The 22,228-nt window shown below is 38.7% G+C and overlaps 2 protein-coding genes across 2 annotated transcripts in view; both read right to left on the reverse strand.

Moving 5' to 3' along the window:
* Positions 1 to 8,101, reverse strand: LOC124113283 (cytochrome P450 2J3-like). Its single transcript, XM_048383905.1, has 4 exons — positions 7,637 to 8,101; positions 2,447 to 2,971; positions 1,349 to 1,789; positions 1 to 538 (listed from the first exon to the last, which is right to left on the reverse strand). The coding sequence occupies exons 1-4, from the start codon at positions 7,983 to 7,985 to the stop codon at positions 351 to 353; spliced, it is 1,503 nt and encodes a 500-aa protein (XP_048239862.1). The 5' UTR covers positions 7,986 to 8,101; the 3' UTR covers positions 1 to 350.
* Positions 8,102 to 13,754: 5,653 nt separating this feature from the next.
* LOC124113240 (tyrosine-protein phosphatase 10D-like) overlaps positions 13,755 to 22,228 on the reverse strand; it is a 45,084-nt gene continuing 36,610 nt past the window's right edge. The window contains exons 16-25 of the mRNA XM_048383867.1: positions 21,981 to 22,052; positions 21,056 to 21,137; positions 20,682 to 20,772; positions 20,361 to 20,443; positions 19,226 to 19,360; positions 18,334 to 18,459; positions 17,945 to 18,096; positions 17,288 to 17,432; positions 16,854 to 16,989; positions 13,755 to 16,589 (exon numbers count right to left, since the gene is read on the reverse strand). Of these exons, the coding sequence (XP_048239824.1) occupies positions 16,555 to 16,589; positions 16,854 to 16,989; positions 17,288 to 17,432; positions 17,945 to 18,096; positions 18,334 to 18,459; positions 19,226 to 19,360; positions 20,361 to 20,443; positions 20,682 to 20,772; positions 21,056 to 21,137; positions 21,981 to 22,052 (1,057 nt within the window). The 3' untranslated portion in view covers positions 13,755 to 16,554. The remainder of the gene's footprint in view (positions 16,590 to 16,853; positions 16,990 to 17,287; positions 17,433 to 17,944; positions 18,097 to 18,333; positions 18,460 to 19,225; positions 19,361 to 20,360; positions 20,444 to 20,681; positions 20,773 to 21,055; positions 21,138 to 21,980; positions 22,053 to 22,228) is intronic.

The following is a 22,228-nucleotide window of genomic DNA, read 5'->3' on the forward strand; positions in this document are numbered from 1 at the left end:
TCTCAGATATCAGGGCCTGTTTCTGTGTATGGCATTTATTGCTATGTTATCATCAAGGAACATTTTGTCGGATTCTCAACTGTGACATAATCAGCCAGTGCTAAAATGTCATCAGGCAGTATCTTTGCCTTTAAATTGTGTTATTCACTTCAACTGCGTGTCCTTTCATATCCGGTTGGAAACCTCGTTTTTATTCGCGGGCACCAAATTTCGTTTTTCAGTAATACAAAATGACATATTACAAATGAGGTCTGTTGAATTTTCAAGGAGGACGATTTGCCAAACTTTGACGCTTTATCACAGATTTTGGCTTTATTTGGGGAGATGTGGCCCTTATTACACAGAGATGGTCAGGTGTTGTGTCTAGGAGTGGCGATTATTCTAAAAGGCCGTGGCATCCGGGTTATACCCAGAATTCCTTCAAGATCTGGTGGAGCTTCCACTTCCGGCAGCCGGAATGTGAACGTTTTCAGCAGTGACGCCAGAAACAGAAACAGTTCCATCCGGGCTAGTGACTCACCAAGGCATATTCTTCTTCCTGAAAAACATGAAGCCTTTGTGGTTATTACCAAGCGTGTCTTGCCAGTATTATCCACTAGTTTTATTTGAAAAAAATGTGAAACTTTAAATTCTACAAAATTGAACGATCCAGTGGATTATCCTTATAACACTAGCGAGCAAATGGCTTGCCGACATTATTGACTTGAATAAAATGATATCACGCACTCATACTCTAAAGCTTAGACAGTGATTACATTCTATTAATAAGTGCCATTATACCTGTGTGTACAGCGACATGCTGTGTGTGTGTGTGTGTGTGTGTGTGTGTGTGTGTGTGTGTGTGCTTGTATTACTCCGGACTTTTAAGTGCTTGCTCACTGAGATAGCATGCTGCAGTTTATCAAATATACCACCTCAGACACTCAGTCCGAGCCAACCAGTCCTTTCTTTATCCCCTTAAGCCCATGCACCAGGCAGGGTAACAACAAGTACCGTACAAACCAGTGACGTTTCGCTGCCCGGGCAAACGCTCTATCCACAGGCGGTCTTTGTGACTTCAGCAACAACTGGGGGCAGGCGTGAGGTCCCACCGGTGACATCCCTTAGGTGTGCCAGAGACCTATATGGGCACTACTTGCCAATCAACTAACGATGACGTCATGCTTGCATTCAACATCCATGGATCATACTCACTATATCACATATCATTACTCACTTGTAATCTTGTCCAGACTCAATTATTTACAGACCGCCGTCACATGGCTGGAATACTGCCGAGTGCGGCGTTAAACAACAAACAAAACTTGTAATTTCACATATTGGCACAGACCCTGCGTCCGTCTCTTACCCATGAAGAAGGGGATGACTGCCTCATCTCGACGGACACTTCCGCTCTCGTCTAGGAACCTCTCCGGTCTGAATGTTTCAGGATACCCCCACACATCGGGGTCGGACAGGACGGAGCTGATGTTCGGAAGCAGCATGGTGTTCTCGGGAATGGTGAATCCCCTGAATTGTGTGGTCTGGGGAGGCGCGTGGGGCACCGAGAAGGGGACAACATCAGCAAGCCTCTGCACCTCCATGATGAGAGCTTCCATGAAGGGGAGGCAACGCCTGTCACTCATTGAGGGCTGCTGCTCCTTCTCAAAGACCTGGTCCAGCTCTAGCTGTGCCTTCTCCTGGATGTCTGGGTGCAGGATCAGGTACAGGAGAGCCCACCGCAGTGTCGTTGCGGTCGTCTCCGTTCCAGCCACGAAAAACTCGACGATGATACATACCAACATCTCATCTGAAACAAATTTAATATTTGTGGCAAACATATTTCTAACATATAAAAGAGATCCACTTATTGCCATTCCATGCCACTTTACTAAAATGTCTTATTTTGTCTAAAAGTAAAATGTGTTCAAAATATTATTCAACCCTCGATGAGCAGTATGTATACGTAGGGTTATTTTGTATCTGGGTTAAGCATGGAACGTTAAAGCTACAAGACGATTTTCATACATAGGAGATGTATGAATGTGAAAGTATTTCTAAAAATATTTTTTTTTTGAAGGGTTAATCGAGGAATGAGGAGCAGGGTGAGTGAGTGAGTGGGGTTTAACGCTTCTTTGAACAGTATTCCAGTTATATCGAAGTGATGCAAGTCTCTGACATTAACCGCACTTTGGTGAAACCCCTGAGCACGGTAATGGTGCTGACAAACCAAGAAAATAAACGGGGCGAAATGGTTCTGGCGTGGCGAAGGGATGCAACTCTGCACAGCGAATTATGGCGCCTTAGATGACTTGGCAAACCGTGTCCCAAGGGGCAGGGTAAAACAGTTGACTCTTTATAAATCAATATCTTCAAAAATATAACTCTTTGCCATAAAATATGACCACTAAACAAATTCAAAACACAGCTGAAATCAAATCAAGTATTTTGACAAGAGCTAACTTACCACTAAATGTAGTGTTTTCTGCATTTACTGTTAGCTGTTTGTCGATTTCCCTGAGATAAGCATTAGCAAAGTCGTCCTCTTGTTGAAGTATTGGGTCCCTCTTGTGTAACGCTATCTGTTTCCGTATGAAGTCCCGCATTATTTTGTCGCTGGCTCCAAAAGTTCCCACTTTCAGAGGATCTCCAGGACAATACTTCAAGATGGGAAAGAAGTGACCCAGAGACGTCCCGCCCACTACCTTCATCTTCTCGTTTAATGTGTTCATGTAACATCGGAATTCAGGGTCGTCATGTTCAAAACTCTTCCCGAAGGCCAGGGACGATATTATGTTGCAAACGCTTTTGTTGATGATGCTGCTAATGTCGAAGGCAGCGCCGTTCTGAGACAGGATGGCGTCGAGGCAAGACATCACTTCTTCGTGTATCCGTGTTTCCATGACACTCTTGCCAAGGCCAAGGTCACGCAAAACGGAGAGAGAGAATTTTCTTTGTTCTTTCCACAATTGACCGCTTGAGCTCACGACGCCTGGATTTAAAAGAACCAACTTAATTTACTACCTGTAGAAGGACAGTATACATTGCCTTTCCGGGGATGTGTGAAATACATATTCTTCTGATTCAAAAGTTGTTCTTCGGAGTTTTATGTCAAAGAAATGAGAACTAAATGTTTCATTTTAGAATTTATGTGAAGCGTGACAGGAATGTTAAAATTGTTATCGCGGTCACATGAGAAAAAGGCCACACACTGCTTGGAGAACTTGGGAAGCAACAGATAGTATTTAAAAAAACAAACATTACAGGTCACTGGGTATTTACAAATTGTCTCAGGCTGGCAGGGATGCAGTTTGAACGATTTGTTTCATCCATATGTGTGATTATCAGGCTGGGCGTTACTAATAAGTAGAATTTACTTTTTTAACATACCTGACATATTTGTTGGCTGATTCATTAGCCATCTACCAATCATATGAAATGTATTATTTATTCGGTGGAATATGCTTCATATGTTCTTAATGGCATACACTGTCGGAAACTATGACATTGATTTGATTAGGATTTGTTTGTTGTTTAACAACCGCACTCAACTATATATATATACGTTCCAAGCATAGCTATTGTCAGGAGAGGAAATGTTTCGATAGACTATTACGCAAGTATAAAAGGGCACATCAGCTCAGTGAGCAACAACGTCGATTAGATAAGTACTGTGACAGTGACTCGCGCAGCTTTTGGAAAGCAATAGGCAAGATTGGTATCAGTAACGACCGAGTGTATGATGTCCCCTGGGAGGTGAAACATGATAGTGGTATATCTACAGATAGAGGTGTAGTCTTGAATACATGGAAAGATGAATACAGTTCTCTATTCATTGAGAGTACATCTCCTAGTTTTGATGATGGTCACTTCCATAAGATTTGTGATGAGTTGGCAAATAATCAGGTGAGAGTGGACTGTCAGTTTGATACCCGTGACCTAGATTCACCGATTACAGTGTCGGAAGTTGTTCGTGCAGTTGCACGAGCAAAGCGCGGGAAAGCATTTGGTTTTGACCTACTCCCGGCTGAGGCCCTAAAGAACGATACTTGCATCGATATCTTATTTAGAATGTTTTCCTATTGCTTTGATAACAAGGTATGCCCCGACTCGTGGCGAACAAGTTTGATTAACCCAATTAAAAAAAGTGATACTGATCCCCGCGACCCGTTGGGCTACCGGGGTATTGCTCTCCTGTCCGTGCCTTGTAAGATTTATTCTGATATATTAAATTGTCGTTTTAGTAATTGGCTAGAGGTAAATAACATACTGGTAGATGAACAAAACGGATTCCGATCAAAGAGAAATACACAAGAGCACATTTACAGCTTATTCACAGTGATAAATAATAGGAAACTATCAAAACAATCGACGTTTGTGTGTTATATTGATGCTATGAAAGCTTTTGATAAAATTAATCGTAAATGTCTATGGTATAAACTTATGAAAATTGGTGTTAACGGTAATTTTCTTCAAGCAGTCCAGGCAATGTATGACGATACTTGGTCATGTGTTAGAGTAAATGATCACCACACAGACCGCTTTCCAGTAGACTCAGGTGTACACCAAGGGTGTGTTTTATCACCAACTTTGTTCTCTGTATTTATAAATGATTTAGCTGCTGAAATTAATAGCTTACACTGTGGTATCCACCTGGACACTGACATGCTGAGTATCCTAATGTATGCTGACGATGTTGCTCTCGTAGCACCTGACGAGCACTCTTTACAGCGGATGTTAGACTGTGTAGCAAACTGGTGCGCACGTTGGCGCTTACTTGTCAACATCAAGAAAACTAAAGTTGTGCACTATCGTCCCAGTTACATTAAAATGTCCGATTTTGTTTTTACAATTGGGTCTGACCAGGTTGAAAGTACTCACGCTTATAAATACCTAGGTGTTTGGCTACAGGAACATCTTGATTTGAATTTTACAGTTAAAGAAATAGCTAAATCTGCAAATAGGGCACTTGGTGTTATAATTTGTAAATTCAAAGCAGTTGGTGGTTTAGCTTATAACATTTTTACAACTTTGTACAATAACTTGGTCCAGCCTATCTTATCTTATGGATCGGCAATTTGGGGAACTAAGGAATTTAGCTGTATAAATGCTGTCCAAAACCGAGCGTGTAGATTTTTCTTAGCAGTCGGTAGAAAGACTCCAAATTTGGCTGTCCGTGGTGAAATGGGCTGGACATCCTCATTTACAAAACAAAAGATTGAAATTCTTCGGTTCTGGCGCAGTTTGCATGCTGCAGATCAATCCCGAATGCTGAGTATTATTTGCAGATGGTCAGTAAAATTCCGTAGATCCTGGAATAATACAGTTTTCAACTACTTTGTCAGTTTACATTTACCAATTTATGATCTAAATAATATTTCTACTGAAGAGTTTAACTTGTCTAAAGTATGTCTGTTATCCTTAGACCATTCTGATTGGTTACATGGACTCTGGAACGATACGGGCCAGGTAAATGGTAATAAGTTACGTACATACAGATTATTTAAAGATTCTTTATCAGTAGAACCCTATGTCAGTTTATTGATGAACAGATGTCAGCGCAGTATATTAAGTAAGTTTCGCTGCGGCTCACTGCCATTTGAAATAGAATTGGGAAGATTCACCCGCCCGAAAACACCGCTTATTGAACGTATGTGTAAATTCTGTAATTGCAATGCTGTTGAGGATGAAATACACTTTTTTGCTGAATGTTCTCTCTATACAGATTTACGCTATGATTTATGGAATTTAGCTTCTCAATCAAATCCAAACTTTATACAGATGTCCGCTGCCGATCAGACCGTGTTCTTTATGCGGAACAATAAGGTGGTCAGACCCCTAGCCGCGCTTCTTCACCACATGTATGAGCGAAGACAACTGTGTCTTTCGTCTCTACCAGCCTAGTTCCATGTATCTTAGTATCAGAATGTTCTGATAACTGGTGATAACCGGTGATAACTGGTGATAACTCATTTTTATGTATATGTATGTACTGTGATATTTCTCATTTTTACTCATATGTATGTGACGTCCTGCGTGTCTCGTAGGCCATAATGGCCGGACACTGTACACACTATTTGTGTATTTTTATTGTCACTGCTGTACAGTGTGTGACACGAAAATAAAATAATTTTCTTCTCTTCTTCTTCTTCTATATTCCATAACGTCGCCCTTTAGATAATCGAGTCATGACAAGACAAATCTGTGATAGATATTACGACCATCGAAGGCCGACTGAAATCACCGAGTCTAGCCGATAAGAAGATGTTGTTGATGACCAATTCTAACCTCGAATATTCACCTGGGATCGTGTGTTTGACAACTGTGTTATACGTCTACGTGCCTTCAGTATTATCAAACTGACGTTACGTGGTGTGACTTGACAATGATTTCAATCTCATTAAAATCAGATCTTAGTTCTCGCTGCCGCTGAACAAAGATCTGAGGACATACCATTACGGGTCACGTCAGACCGCCACACGATCACACATGTTTCTGGCACGCCTGTAAGGGATACAACACTGTACAGCAAGTTGAGTGTGCCATCCTACCCGCAATCTATGTAGATATCTGGCTATAATATTATCCCGTCGTTGGAGGGACGCAGTGTCTACAAGACTGTGTTGACGATTGTAGACTTGGTAAGTGTTTGGAGAGTGTAGGTGGATGACAGAGTTGCTTCCCTTTACATATCGATTTACCGTGGATGGATTCTTATTACTGACAATTGTCCACAGACTCAACGAGAGAAAACGAATCACCATTGTCAAATTTTGGTTTTGTTTGTTTGTTATTTTGTTGTTTAACGCCGCACTCAGCCATATTCCAGCCATATGACGGCGGTCTGTAAATAATCGAGTCTGGACCAGACAATCCAGTGATTGACATCATGAGCATTGATCCAAGCAATTCGGACAGATGACATGCATCAACCAAGTCAGCGAGCCTGACCACCCGATCCCGTACGTCGCCTGAAACAAATATACGTGCGATGCTCATAACTATCACGAGGTTGAAGCTCAAGATGAGAAGTTGTAGTCATAAGGATATTGATTACAGCATTTACACGTGAATAAGGAGAGGTTAAGAGTAATGTCAACATGTCAACAGTCAATGTTAAATGAAACGAAAGGATCACGTCGGACCCGTCTATTGTTACACGCTGGTCGTATCATAATGTTTCTGGTATAAGTCGAACAAATGAAACCGTGTACATTTTTTATATTCATTATTTCTATAATGGCTGTAGTTGTTGACAATATTCCTAAAATACTGCCGGTGTGACTTTAAATTATAACTCAAATATTCTAAAGTTTTACTACAAAGGGCGCGATCCTCATTGTGTGATAATACGTTTGTGTCACACAGCTACCTACATGTATTTCACATATGGAACTTTTTTAAAACACACAAAATTTAGTAATTTTCATGGATAAACCTTGTAATTCCTGTGGGGATATATAATATTTTAGAAAGTATTGGATATAAAAATCAGAAAAAAGAAAGCGTTTATTTAGTCTTGATTTTAATAACACCTAGAATAATATGTTTCGGGTTCCTTCTCGCAATTAACCCATTCGAATATAACGAATTGTTTTTAAGGACGGTATTCCATAATCTGATTTTTTCTTTAACATCCTTGGTATCAATTACTTACCCATTCTCTTTGTATATTCGTCATACATCAGCCCCTTTGGCCGGTCGCTGAAATTGTCTCCATACTTCACAAACGCCTCTTTCAGTGTTTCATAGCCATTGAAGACAATGACGAGCTTGTTGCCAAAATATAGGCTGAATACATCGCCATACTGTTTCCTTAACTTCTGGAAGATGTGTCTGACATCACCCCCCGACAAGGAGAGGAGATTGCCGATCAGCGGCAGTGTCGGCGGTCCTGGGGGTATGTGCTGCGGTTTCCGCGTTCCGAGCCACAGGCCGAGTATACTTACAGCAGCAACCAGAAGCCAGGTCGGGCTGACACAAACAACACAGTCGCTTATTGACATTGCAATGTGTAGAGTTCCGCTAATTATGCACTACATGGGGTTGTGCACAGCTACAACTGCAAGTACATGGAAATACTGTGGTACCTGGGCTTGTGTTTGTTAGTAACATGTCACACTTCCGGACCGGGGTTTATCAAAACATGTACCAGAAAACTATAGGAAACGAAAAACGGATTAACTTCCAATTTGTAATTTTGTTTATGATTTCTCGTTTCCTGTGTAAGTTTTGTTTTCGGTATTTAATGTTATATACGGCGGATTTGTGAAGCCACTGTCAGAAAACATTGGTATCCCGTTGCTGTAAGATGTACAAAGTATGTAAAGCGGTCGTAAAAGCGCTAATCCACGCTGCCTGTACACTGAATAGTGGTGTTCCATTTCTGTGAACCTTTTGTGAGTGAGTGAGTATGGTTTTACGCCGATTTTAGCAATATTCCAGCAATCTCACGGCGGGGGACACCAGAAAAGGGCTTCACACATTGTACCCATGTCGGGAATCGAACCCGGGCCTTCGGCGTGACGAGCGAACGCTTTAACCACAAGGCTACTCGACCGCCTCTTGAACCTTTTGTGACGTAACACTAGTGTGTGAGTAGGTTCCTTAACATGTTGTTAAACTGCGAATATATTCATTGACCAGGAAACAGCGGACATTCTGTTAGAATGTCCCGGGCATTCGGAAGTAAATGTCAAAGCTTTAATTGAAATGTATTAACAAGGTATTTTTTAAAAGTGTCCTTTTGATATGAATCTAATGTTGAAATATGACATCACCCTGAGACCAATTCAAACACATTCTTATACATGCAGATCAAGAATGTCTTTTTATGTGTTTATAGTCTAAACACGTTTTGACAGTTCATACACATTATACGATCGCGAAGAACGTTGTTCTTGTATTTTCCTAGTACGGTTTGTCCTTGATGCGTGGGCCTCTCTTGTGAGAAAACAGCAGCATGTGTTAGCATAAGATCATTTTTAGCAACTCGACGGGCGTCTTGTTACCACAGCACTGGGGCTCTTGCCGCGGTATGACGAACACGCTCTAGAACACCTGGTGTCATCGGTATTATGTGAAGGTGACCCCTGGCCTTGCCCACTGAGAATGATAGAGGTAAGGTCTTTATTAATTTCTCTAAAACTGTCAGTTCTTAAAAAAAACATCTTCAAAACAAAAACTGTAATAACCCTAGCATCTTTCCACTAAAAACATATTCCAACTTGGGGGCCAATATTGAAAACTGTATACATTTAGCTAACCCTTATTTGAGAGATGTTTTGCTGCTTGGGGAACACTGTGAAGAGGCAGAAAACTCCACAAACATTGGAGAAGTACTATCAGAACCTCTTTGGGGTAATCATCAGTTTAAAATAAACTGATTTCGTTATAAGAAATTGTTTCTTATGGGAATTTGCACAATTAAAGATCTCTGTAATGAGGATGATATAATGGTCTTCAATGAACTTAAAAGAAAATACCATATTACTGTAACATTGCTGTATCAAGATGTACTTTATCATTACTGTATCGGGATATGCTATAACATTAATACCTCGGGATATACTATAACATTACTGTGTCGGGATATACTATGACATTATTGTATTGCGATATACTATAACATCACATTATTGTATTGGGACATAAGATATACGTTACTGTATCGGGATATGCTGTAACATTACTGTAATCGGATATACCATACCACACATGTATCGAGATATACTATAACATTACTGTATCGGGATATAATAGAACATGAATGTACCGAGATATACTATAACATTATTGTATTGGGATATAATATAACATAACTGTATTGGGATATACTATAACATTACTTCATCAGGATATGCTATGACATTACTGAATAGGAATATACTATTACATTACTGTTTTGGTATATACTATAACATAACAGTATTGGGATGTACTATAACATTACTGTAAAGGGATATGCTCAAACATTACTTTTTTGGATATGCTATAACATTACTGTTTCGGGATATGCAAGAACATTACTGTATCGGGATATACTATAACATGATTATATCAGGATATACTTTAACATGACTGTGTCGGGATAAACTATAAAAATTACTATATTGGGATATACTATAACATTATTGTATTGGGATATACTATAAGATTACATTATTGTATTGGGACAATATAACATTACTCTGTCGGGATATGCTATAACATTACTGTATTCGGGTATACCATACCACACATGTACCGGGATATATTATAACAATACTGTACTGGGATATGCTATAACATTACTGTATCGAGAAATACTATAACATTATTGTATTGGGATATACTATAACATTACTGTATTGGGATATACTATAACATGACTGTATCGGGATATGCTATAACATTATTTTATCGGGATATACTTTAAGATTACTCTCTAAGGGTACACTATAACATTTTTGTTATTGAATCTACTATAACATTACTGTATTGGGACATACAAAAACATTACTGTATTGGGATATACTATAACATTACTGTATTGTAGTATATTATAAAATTACTGTATCGGGGTATATACTGTAACATTACTGCATCGTGATACACAATAATATTGCTGTATCAGGGTACACTGTAACGAAACTGAATTGGGATAGTACTTTAAAAATATTGTATTGTGATATACTGTAAATTACTGGTATCGGGATATACTGTGACTCCTTGATGTTGGGATATACTGTGACACACTAGTGTTCGGATATACTGGAACTCATTGGGGTTTTGAAATGCTGTGTCTTATTGTTGTTGTGAAATACTGTTACTCACTGGTGTTGGGAGATACTGTGACTCACTGATGTTGGAATATACAGTGACTCATTTGTGTTGGTATATACTGTGACCTATTGGTGTTAGAATATACTGTGACTTATTTGTGTTGGGATATACTGTGACTCACTGATGTTGGAATATACAGTGACTCATTTGTGTTGGGATATACTGTGACTTATTGGTGTTAGAGTATACTGTGACTTATTGGTGTTGGGATATACTGTGACTAATTGTTGTTAGAATATACTGTGACTTATTGGTGTTGGGATATACTGTGACTTATTGGTGTTGGGATATACTGTGACTCACTGATGTTGGAATATACAGTGACTCATTTGTGTTTGGGTATACAGTGACTTATTGTTGTTAGAATATACTGTGACTTATTGTTGTTGGGATATACTGTGACTTATTGTTGTTGGGATGTTCTGTGACTTATTGTTGTAGGAATATACTGTGACTTATTGTTGTTTGGATATACACTGACTCACTGGTGTTTGGATATTCTGTGACTCACTGGTGTTTGTGAGATACAGTGACTCATTTGCGTTAGGATGTACTGTGACTCACTGGTGTTGGGGGAATCTGTGACTCACTGGTGTTGGGAGATACTGTGACTCACTGGTGTTGGGAGATACTATGACTCACTGGTGTTGGGAGATACTATGACTCACGTATGTTAGGATGTACTGTGACTCACTGGTGTTGGGAGAATCTGTGACTCACTGGTGTTGGGAGATACTGTGACTCACTGGTGTTGGGAGATACTATGACTCACTGGTGTTGGGATATAGTGACTCACTGGTGTTGAGATATAGTGACTCACTGGTGTTGGGAGATACTGTGACTCACTAATGTTGGAATATACAGTGACTCATGTGTGTTAGGATGCACTGGGACTAATTGATGTTGGGATATAATATGACGCACTGGTGTTGGGATATACTGTGACTCAATGGTGTCGGGATATACTGTGACTCACTGGTGTTGGGAGATACTGTGACTCACTAATGTTGGAATATACAGTGACTCATTTGCGTTAGGATATACTGTGACTTATTGTTGTTGGGATATACTGTGACTTATTGGTGTTGGGATATACTGTGACTCACTGGTGTTGGGAGATACTGTGACTCACTGATGTTGGAATATACAGTGACTCATTTGCGTTAGGATATACTGTGACTTATTGTTGTTGGGATATACTGTGACTTATTGTTGTTTGGATATACTCTGACTCACTGGTGTTTGGAAATACTGTGACTAACTGATGTTGGAATATACAGTGACTTATTTGCGTTAGGATATACTGTGACTTATTGTTGTTGGGATATACTGTGACTTATTGTTGTTTGGATATACTCTGACTCACTGGTGTTTGGAAATACTGTGACTAACTGATGTTGGAATATACAGTGACTCATTTGCGTTAGGATATACTGTGACTTATTGTTGTTGGGATATACTGTGACTTATGGTTGTTGGGATATACTCTGACTCATCGGTGTTTGGAAATACTGTGACTCACTGTTGTTGGGATATACAGTGACTCATTTGTGTTTGGATATTCTGTGACTCACTGGTGTTTGTGAGATACTATGACTCACGTATGTTAGGATGTACTGTGACTCACTGGTGTTAGGATATAGTGACTCACTGGTGTTGGGATATAGTGACTCACTGGTGTTGGGAGATACTGTGACTCACTAATGTTGGAATATACAGTGACGCATGTGTGTTAGGATGCACTGTGACTAATTGTTGTTGGGATATAATGTGACGCACTGGTGTTGGGATATACTGTGACTCAGTGGTGTCGGGATATACTGTGACTCACTGGTGTTGGGAGATACTGTGACTCACTAATGTTGGAATATACAGTGACTCATTTGTGTTAGGATATAATGTGACTTATTGTTGTTGGGATATACTGTGATTCACTGGTGTTAGGATATAATGTGACTTATTGTTGTTGGGATATACTGTGATTCACTGGTGTTTGGAGATACTGTGACTCAATGGTGTCGGGATATACTGTGACTCACTGGTGTTGGGAGATACTGTGACTCACTAATGTTGGAATATACAGTGACTCATTTGTGTTAGGATATAATGTGACTTATTGTTGTTGGGATATACTGTGATTCACTGGTGTTTGGAGATACTGTGACTTACTGGTGTTGGGATATTCTGTGACTCAATAATGTTGGAATATACAGTGACTCATATGTGTTAGGATGTACTGTGACTTATTGTTGTTGGGGTATACTGTGACGAACTGGTGTTGGGATATACTTTGACGCACTGGTGATGGGATATACTGTGACACACTGGTGTTGGGATATACAGTGACTCATAGGTGTTAAGAACTGTGACTTATTGTTGTTGGAATATACCGTGACGCAATGGCGTTGGGATATACTGTGACTCTTTGATGTTGGGATATACTGTGACTCACTTGTGTTGGGATATGCTGTGACTCACTGGGTTCGGGATATACTGTGACGCACTGGTGTTGGGATATACTGTGACGCACTGGTGTTGTGATATTCTGTGACTAACAAGTATTGGGATCTTCTGTCACATAATGGTGTTGGAATAAATTGTTATTTAACTTGTGTTTGGGTATATTTTCACCTAACCGGTGTTAGTACATACTGGTGTTTGAGGATATATCATGATTCAATTGATGCTTGGGTTTAACGCTGCTTTCAGCAGTATTTCAGGTATATAGCGCCATGCTAGCTTGTCGTGTGAGCATGCCAACACGACATCTTCCACCTTGCTCAAACCTTCGAGTACGGCATGGTGCCAAGGAACATATTAGATTCAAACTTGAGACATGGGACTCATCTCAGATTGGGACTGATCTTCTTATCCTCATGGCATCTTGACAGGGTTAACAATATAACAAAGAAAGTATTTCATATAAAAATATGTTTTTATTCAAAGCTGGATACAAAATAGCAATTTAAAGACATAACGATACGGAACATCCCACATTTCGGCCAAACCAAATTAATCTTTTGAAACTCCTCATCCTTCTAAATGCTTGGATATTCTACATTCCTATCTACATTGTCCAACCACAGATGACAACATTTAGCTGAGCCAAAATAGGAAACAAAAAGTAAATCAAAGTAAATGTAAGCACTATTATGTATCAGCTGTATCAAACAGTAACATCAAAGTGAATGTTAGCACTATTCTGTATCAGCTGTATCAAACAGTAAAATCAAAGTAAATGTTAGCACTATTCTGTATCAGCTGTATCAAACAGTAAAATCAAAGTAAATGTTAGCACTATTCTGTATCAGCTGTATCAAACAGTAAAACCAAAATGAATGTTAGCACTATTCACTATTCTGTATCAGCTGTTTCAAACAGTAAAATCAAAGTAAATGTTCGCACTATTCTGTATCAGCTGTATCAAACAGTAAAACCAAAGTGAATTTTAGCACTATTCTGTATCAGCTGTATCAAACAGTAAAATCAAAGTAAATGTTAGCACTATTCAGTATCAGCTGTATCAACAGTAAAATCAAAATAAATGTCAGCACTAGTCTGTATCAGCTGTATCAAACAGTAAAATAAAAGTAAATGTTAGCGCTATTCTGTATCAGCTGTGTCAAACAGTAAAATCAAAGTAAATGTTAGCACTAGTCTGTATCAGCTGTGGAGACGTAACACCCCCGGGGGATCTTAATGAACACTCTGTTCTGCACAAGTTTACTTTCCTCAAAGAAGAAACAAAAGTGCGTTGTGGCTCCAAGCTGTAATAACATTACATTTCTGATAATACGTTTTCTAAGACACAGACAATGGCAATTAAAGCTATATATTTTATATACGCGTGTACATAGTATTACCTACGTGTAAGGCGGAAGTGTTACATTTTTCACAGAGACATGAGAAACCAGAAAATAGATGGTGGATGTTTTGTCGTACTCACATGTTTGGATTTGGCTAAAAAGACGTTATTGATGAGAATAATGTGCACTATTGATCGACAAGTTGGGCGTTTTTGCATGGGAGTTACGATGACATTTCCGAGGAATTAACAAACAGTGGAAGAGAAATTCTTAAACATCAAATCTAGTTTTTCAAATGTAATCTATAAATACATAATTTATTCTAATTCCAAACCTTATCGTAATAAAAAAAACCTTAGCGTAATACAAAAATAAGATATTGAGAAACAATTGTAAAGAAATAAAAGCGACAAAACACTTTCCACATTCAAAAGAAAAACAGTAAAAACAGAGCGGAGTGTACAATTGTAAAACACATGTGTAAAATGACAAAAATGAAAACAATTAAGAAAAGAGATGTGACAGGCTCCTCCCCTTTTCACCCAATATCGAATTCAAAGGAACAATTTTGAAAGAGCAACTGAAACAGAATGTTATAAAAGGGAACATTAGACATTAATAATATATTGACCAGTCGGATTCATATAATTAAGATCTTGATCAATAAATAACTATTTTATTTTTTGGTATGGCTTGGAGGACATATCAATGATTTACCTTAGTTATTTCGCTCATAACAAGATGAACATGATGAAACAAGTCATAAACAATATTTTAAAAGCACGCTAAAATTTCATAGTCGAAACACTTCAACAAATAACAAAGAGGCATTTTAGTATTGACTAAAACGGTATAGACCTCTATCAGTGGGCACGAAAAAACAACAACAACGCATTTATAGTGAGCATTATGGTATTATGTACAACATGGTAAACTCCTTTCTACTGACATAACGAACAAGGGAGACTATTTATAAAGTTGCGGAAAACTTTGTAATATTGGTATCAGACATGTTCAAATGACTGACAACTAGCCTTTCCTTTTTCTTACACTTTCCAATTTTAGGCTGACATGATCAAATAGATAGGTGTGGCTAACCCGAACGACTAATACCGATTTGTTTACTATCAGAAGAAATATAAAGATGAAGTGTCATCAAAGTTGAATTTTTTTAAATGTTGGTCTTGTTTTTCTCTACATCCCTCAAAGACTTGCATAAGTTAAAGGACAATATATAACAATATGAAAAACTCTAAAGTAAGCCTTGTCAATATATTATGCCTTTCCTATGCACGCAAGTTTGATCAAAGTCTACATCAGACATTTGTCGAAATGATCAAAATCTAATTCCCATTCACATGAACTTATCTGAAAACCTTTCCAATGATTTGTAAAGGTTTTCCTTCATTTTTAAATTATGCATATCCATTGGGCGAAACTAGTCCCTTATCACGCCTTTACCTTATTGTTTACACTGGATTATTCCCAATTAACGAAATAGCTAGTCTGAATGCTAAATGCAAATGCCGACACATTGAAGCTATATGTCCTTGGGCAGTTTATATATAATGTTCATAGCATTGATCATTAGTTGTCGTATAATGTTTATGTTGATTTTGGTTGGAATATCCATGTCCTTTATGTTATTAAATACAAGAGTTATCACATTTTCAACACAAAGAGACCAGCCTAGTAAAAAAATCTCATAGACTGCGTGAACATTTTATTATATATTCAGTGTTATAAAAAAGGGTGAAAGAAACTAAGACAGAATGAATTCTAATAACCGGGTCGTGACTGTCATTAAGCTATTGTAGTACTGCGCTACTGGCAGCAACCCTTGATTGATCTGTTAATGCTGTAACTTTCCTCTACCAACATGAGTGTGGACTTCACCTCTCTCCGCGTGTGCGGCTTGTGCGGTCTCCTACAGCACGGTGGTTGGTTAAACGTTCATGTACATCTCTTCCGGGTCAGGTTCTGTAACAGTCATGCAAACAATCCCTCATTCAGTATTAAGTTGTGTAACTATTCATAATATCATTGACGTCTTAATTGACATTGTTTAATACTTTTTCATTATAGCGTTAAAGGGGTTTGTATATATCGACACACTCTTACTTTAAATAGTATTGTTAATAATGAGCAACGTATGATAGTATATTTTCCCCAAACATTTCCAATCTTGTAAACCATACTTTCACTTGTGTGCTGAGAGAGTGGTATCACTTCATGTACACTCACCATATCCTTCGTTGGTATAGATATTCTCCTCTGGATAGTTGTCGTTGTTCTGGTAGATGTTTTCTCTCTCCACTATCTCCTTCCTCTTCCTGATGATCATTTCCTTGATGGTGTCGTAGATGAATATGTACTGTTTCTGAAATTACAATGACGAAATTGCCAGTGGATCATGATACAAGTATCTGTTCACTAGACCAGTATAACTTTTTTGCTTCAAATTGACCATGTACTTCTAGTTCTACTGACTGCCGTTCCTACAACGGTGATGTATATATATCTATTGCAACACCAACTGTTGAAAGAATAAAATAATTTTACGAAAAATTCCGTATTAAAAAGTAAATGCGTTGTTTACATATGCTTTGCTATCTAATTCTATATGAAGCCATTTTCCCGTACATGGTCTCTGTGTATTAAAGGCAATGTCTCATTACCTCTGTCTGGACCATGTAGGATCTGTTTTCTCTCATCCTCATCACAAAGTCAAACACGTCCAGCTCTTTGTCAAAGTTCTCCTCGTCTATGGCCTGCTTGAAGACGTCCAGAGAGACATACGTTCCAGTCCTCCCTACACCAGCGCTGCTCAGGACATGTTTATACGTGTATCTTAACAAATGTTATAAGTAACATTTGTTGAGAAGGAAATGAAGTGAAACTGTGAAATTAGTGAAATTGGCACTTTGCATACGGTTCAGGGTATAGAAGTCGTAATAGAGTAACCACATTATTGAATACATTTCAATGTGACATGAAGGACGTTTCTCAATAACTATGGGAAATACAAATGAACATCCGATTTGATTTCCCAAATATGGTTTATCAGACTTTTTTTGGTTTCTTGAGTCAAGAAAGAACAGCTAACCAATTTCAGGGACAGAGAGATAAGTGATGCCATATGAGTGTGACGTGATGCTAAGTAACCCAATGACGTCACAATGGTCTGCAAGCATGATATTGCGACATCGCTTGATCTTACCCAAGCGATATCTCCTGTGGAAGCCAGTTTTGGATGACAAAGGTCTTAATCAGACCATACACATGTTCATAGACACTGATAGAATATGTCTATGAACATGATAAGAGAACGTTACCTGCAGTGAACACAGATTGGACCTTTTTCCGTGGGCTTTATTGTCATCCGAACATCTCTGACAAAGCTGATGACGTCATCGGAGGTAAGATTAGCACCGAAGTCCTGCCAGCCTGGGAGGAAGTAATGGCGGACCTTCCGACTTTCATCCCTCTGGATAACAGTAAATGACATGACGAGTGATTCAATGGGTAACAACCTAAATGGAACGACCCGTATTTCAGATCTACTTGAGTACTGCCATTCAAAGGATACACGATTGGTTTTACAAGTAATTTTTTATTACGTAATAAAATTCAATACATCCATTTCTATTACTGACATATCATTGTGGTGACATTGCTTGGACATTGAATATATATGTTACCGACCATAAAAATATAAACATACCTTCGTTATCTTGAAGATTTTGATGACGTATTTGCTGAGTGGTGAGTAGTTTATCATCTCGACAATGATCTCTCCATGTTGCACTGGTTCGTTGATGTTTTCTGGCCAATACCTGTCGACCTTGGGCTGCAAGATAAACAATTTTTCACAAAGATTCGAGTACTAGAATACTGCCAAAGATCGTATGAGTGTGAACCATTTCTTACGATAAGGAACTACGTGTATGTGTTTAAAAATATGCCCAAAGCTTTTGTATGAAGATTAATATTGCACCTAAGCTCAAAATATAAGGTAGTTCCATGTAATTAATACAAAATTAAAGTTCCACGCGAATACAATTAACACTGTAACATGAAGACACTTCATAAAACATAGTTTTGAGCAAATAACAAACAGTTTGTAAACTTTAGTTGAATTCAGGTTCTCCAACTAAGTGCGCTCGTGCTATTACTGACTGTGTGTAAATAAGCAAGGACAAAACTTAAACCACTCTCTTGTATTGATGAGAATCATAATAACTGAACTGATATCAAGGTATCAATCTTTGCTGTAGGTTTTAAAACGAAGAAAACTATATATTACAAAAATAAAAGCCACAACTACAAGAAATCTGCTAAGAAGCTGAGTCGAATGTACAATTCCAACTGTATCATAAGCATGTGGTTATGAGTCACTATCAAATACTGATGATACCAGGTGTTCGCGAAATCATCAACAATATATGCAAAAAGCAAATTTAATTGTACGCTTCCGACTTTATCACATTGAATTCAAGTAACATGAACATAAAGCTATCAGAATATGTTGCAGGGCCTTGTAAACTAAGACATTTCAAGATTAGAAGGCTATCAACTAAATGTGATGACATGGTAAAAATCGTGTGAAACCAGACCTTGCCCTTCTCCATCAGGTCTGACAGCATGATGATGATGTGGACGTCCTGCTCCCATATCATCCTCCAGAAGTCCGCCACAGTCCCGGTCATAGGGCCCTGGGTAGCGATGTACTCGCGTGGAGAGTTGTAGCCCTGTTAACAATGAAAGAAAAGTGGTGAGCTGAGGTGAAATTGAGTTTAACGTCGCGTCCAAGATTATTGCACTTATATAGCGACGTGCATGCACGTGTGTGTGTGTACTAGTCCGGACTGATGCCGATTTATAGTGCTAGCCCACTGAGATACCATGCCGCAATTTTACATGAATACCCCACTCAGACACAGTATACTGACTCCGAGCCGACCAGTCCTTGTTTTAGCCCCTTAATGCCGAGCACCAGATGGGCTAACAACAAGTACCATCTTTTAACGTCTTTTGGTATGACGCGGCCGGGGATCGAACCCCGGACCTTCCGCTCTCCGGGCGGACGCTCTACCACTAGACCACGGAGGCGGTCGAAAGATAAGTAAAGCGCTATGATTCATGTCATGCCGGCACTGGCGACATATTGTCAAGCAGTAAGTGTTTTGTTTGTGTGTTTATTTGTTGCTTAACGCCACACTCAGCAATATTCCAGCTATATGACGGCGGTCTGTAAATAATCGAGTCCGGACCAGAGAATCCAGTGATTAATATCATGAGCATCGATCCACGCAATTGGGATCGATGACATCCATCAACAAAGTCAACGAGCCTGGCCACCCGATCCCGTTAGTCGCCTCTTAGGATGAGCATAGTCGCCTTTTACGGTAAGCATGGGATGCTGAAGAGCTATTCTACCCCGGATCTTCACGGGTCCAAGCAGTAAATGAGAGCATATTCGTGTCATTGTGCGAGTCACATTATTACATTGCTTCTTGTTGTTTCATGTCACAGTCAGCAACATTCCAGCTACATATCGGTTGCCTGTAAATCTGCTAGGACAAGAAAATCAGTGGGTGAGGATTGATCAACGTCCAACTCCGTCGTAATACGATGACATACACTCAACAAAATCTGTCCATCCGATACACATATATATAAGTCGAATTTTATAACATGAGGTACCTCGGCATTTGCCTTATAATATGATCGAACGAGGCGTTGAATTACCGGAATATAATTAGCGTTGATATAATCCGAATCGTCCTCATCGTCATCTGCTAAGGACCGCAGCTTCACCCGAGTGTGATCAACTGGGTGGGCGATAAATTGGTATATAATGTATGATCAGAGCAAATATGACATATAAATTAAATCACTTGAGACGAAGATTACTAGACTATTATGATAATCGTGTATCATAGCTGTAGGTGAACACGTGTATAGAATAGTGTATAGTGTATTGAGTAGATAATAAATATTTTCATGCTTCATGGCATTTGGTTTCTGATGTACTGAATACTTGCACATTTACAATATACGAAGACGTACATGGAAGAATGTTGACATATCTGTTCCTGAGTTTGTTGCCACCGGTTTCTGAAGCTGCGCAAGCATGTTTTGGACTTATAGTACCTATATCCTAAATAAGAACAAAACCGTTTTGTAACATATAATACACAAGTTTCATAATCACCAATATTACACTAACGAAGATTGGCACATATTCCCTTAACATGAAACTGAGGGATATACGTCAAACTATGAATTAATCTAATCAGTGTTATTATTTACGTACGTACTTTTAAATGTTATGATGTATATCGGAATATACATTAAAGCGACAAAACCCTTTCCGTAGCCACAAGAAATCTCTGCTACAAGCAGAGTCGATTGTACGATTCCGGTTGTATCCTAGCACTTGCCTCAAATTCATCCGAGAACTGCATGTTTGAGTCTTTGTGCATGTCATCTACACGCTCAACAAACTCTGAAATCCTGATAGGCCTGAATAAAACAAACAAACACAACATATGAACTGTTATATGGCAGTGTAATTTATTGTTAAACAATGTTGTAATTGTATTAAATTAGTTCTCTTTGAGATTTAGTAGAAGTTTATAGCTTTGTGTTTTGACGATGGTTAGTTGTTTAGAATTTCGTACTATCTAATGTTAGCACATTGGTGCTTTGTTTCTTCTAGAAAAGCTATATACTAATCCTGCATGGTCTGGACTCTTATAGAAGAGATGCAGACTAGTCCAGAATGGTACATGTATGGACGTTTCTAGATGACTATAAATAAGTGGGAAAATGCATGCCTCTCGCATCTCACACTACATCTCACATTGCACCAAGACCAGCGGTCGTGTGAATATCACTGTGCACCGCGTGTATCCAGCCCTAGTTCCATTTTGGAAGCTTGACTACTGTTGCTGCCAGGTGAAAACTATTATCACTGACCGTTTTACTATTGCCACTGATATTGTATTTTATCCTGCCACCGTAATTGTACTGCTATTAAATGTTACGCTGCCACTCTATTATGTACTACTATTATAATTGCTTGGCAGTAATGCGTATTGATTTGTAAACCTGATTAATTTTACAATAGAATTGTTGATTGTATACCATTTCTTTGTTTGTTGTTTTCACACTGAACTCTTTCAAGCTCAGATTTCTGGGTTTACTTATTGTTTCAAATTGGAAGTGGATACGGAACAAAACAATATAAGAGTGTTTTTTTTTTACAAAAGAATGATTTTTATCGCGATCACCCCAACATTTATGTTTTCTTGAACAATACTTACATCATCGGATCAGTTTACTGCAAAGGCATCTTAGTTTTACCTTTTATTAGCAATAACATTCCCAATTTGAATCCCCTGTGTAGACAGGCGTCTTGCACTTTGGCCTACGTTTCTGAAAACCAAATAAGAAAAAAGCAACAACTCGTCATCAAAGAATGGTTTGCGAGCAGCCTCATCGTTCATTCTATCCTCACTAGAGGCGAGATCAAGGCGCCGCCCATCATATATTAAATAACATATACTGCCGTATGATGAGTTGTCCCAACAATACATATGTCCGGGCCATAT

This window comes from Haliotis rufescens, unplaced genomic scaffold, assembly GCF_023055435.1.
Source record: "Haliotis rufescens isolate VD_foot unplaced genomic scaffold, xgHalRufe1.0.p SCAF_5, whole genome shotgun sequence".
NCBI lineage: Eukaryota > Metazoa > Mollusca > Gastropoda > Lepetellida > Haliotidae > Haliotis > Haliotis rufescens.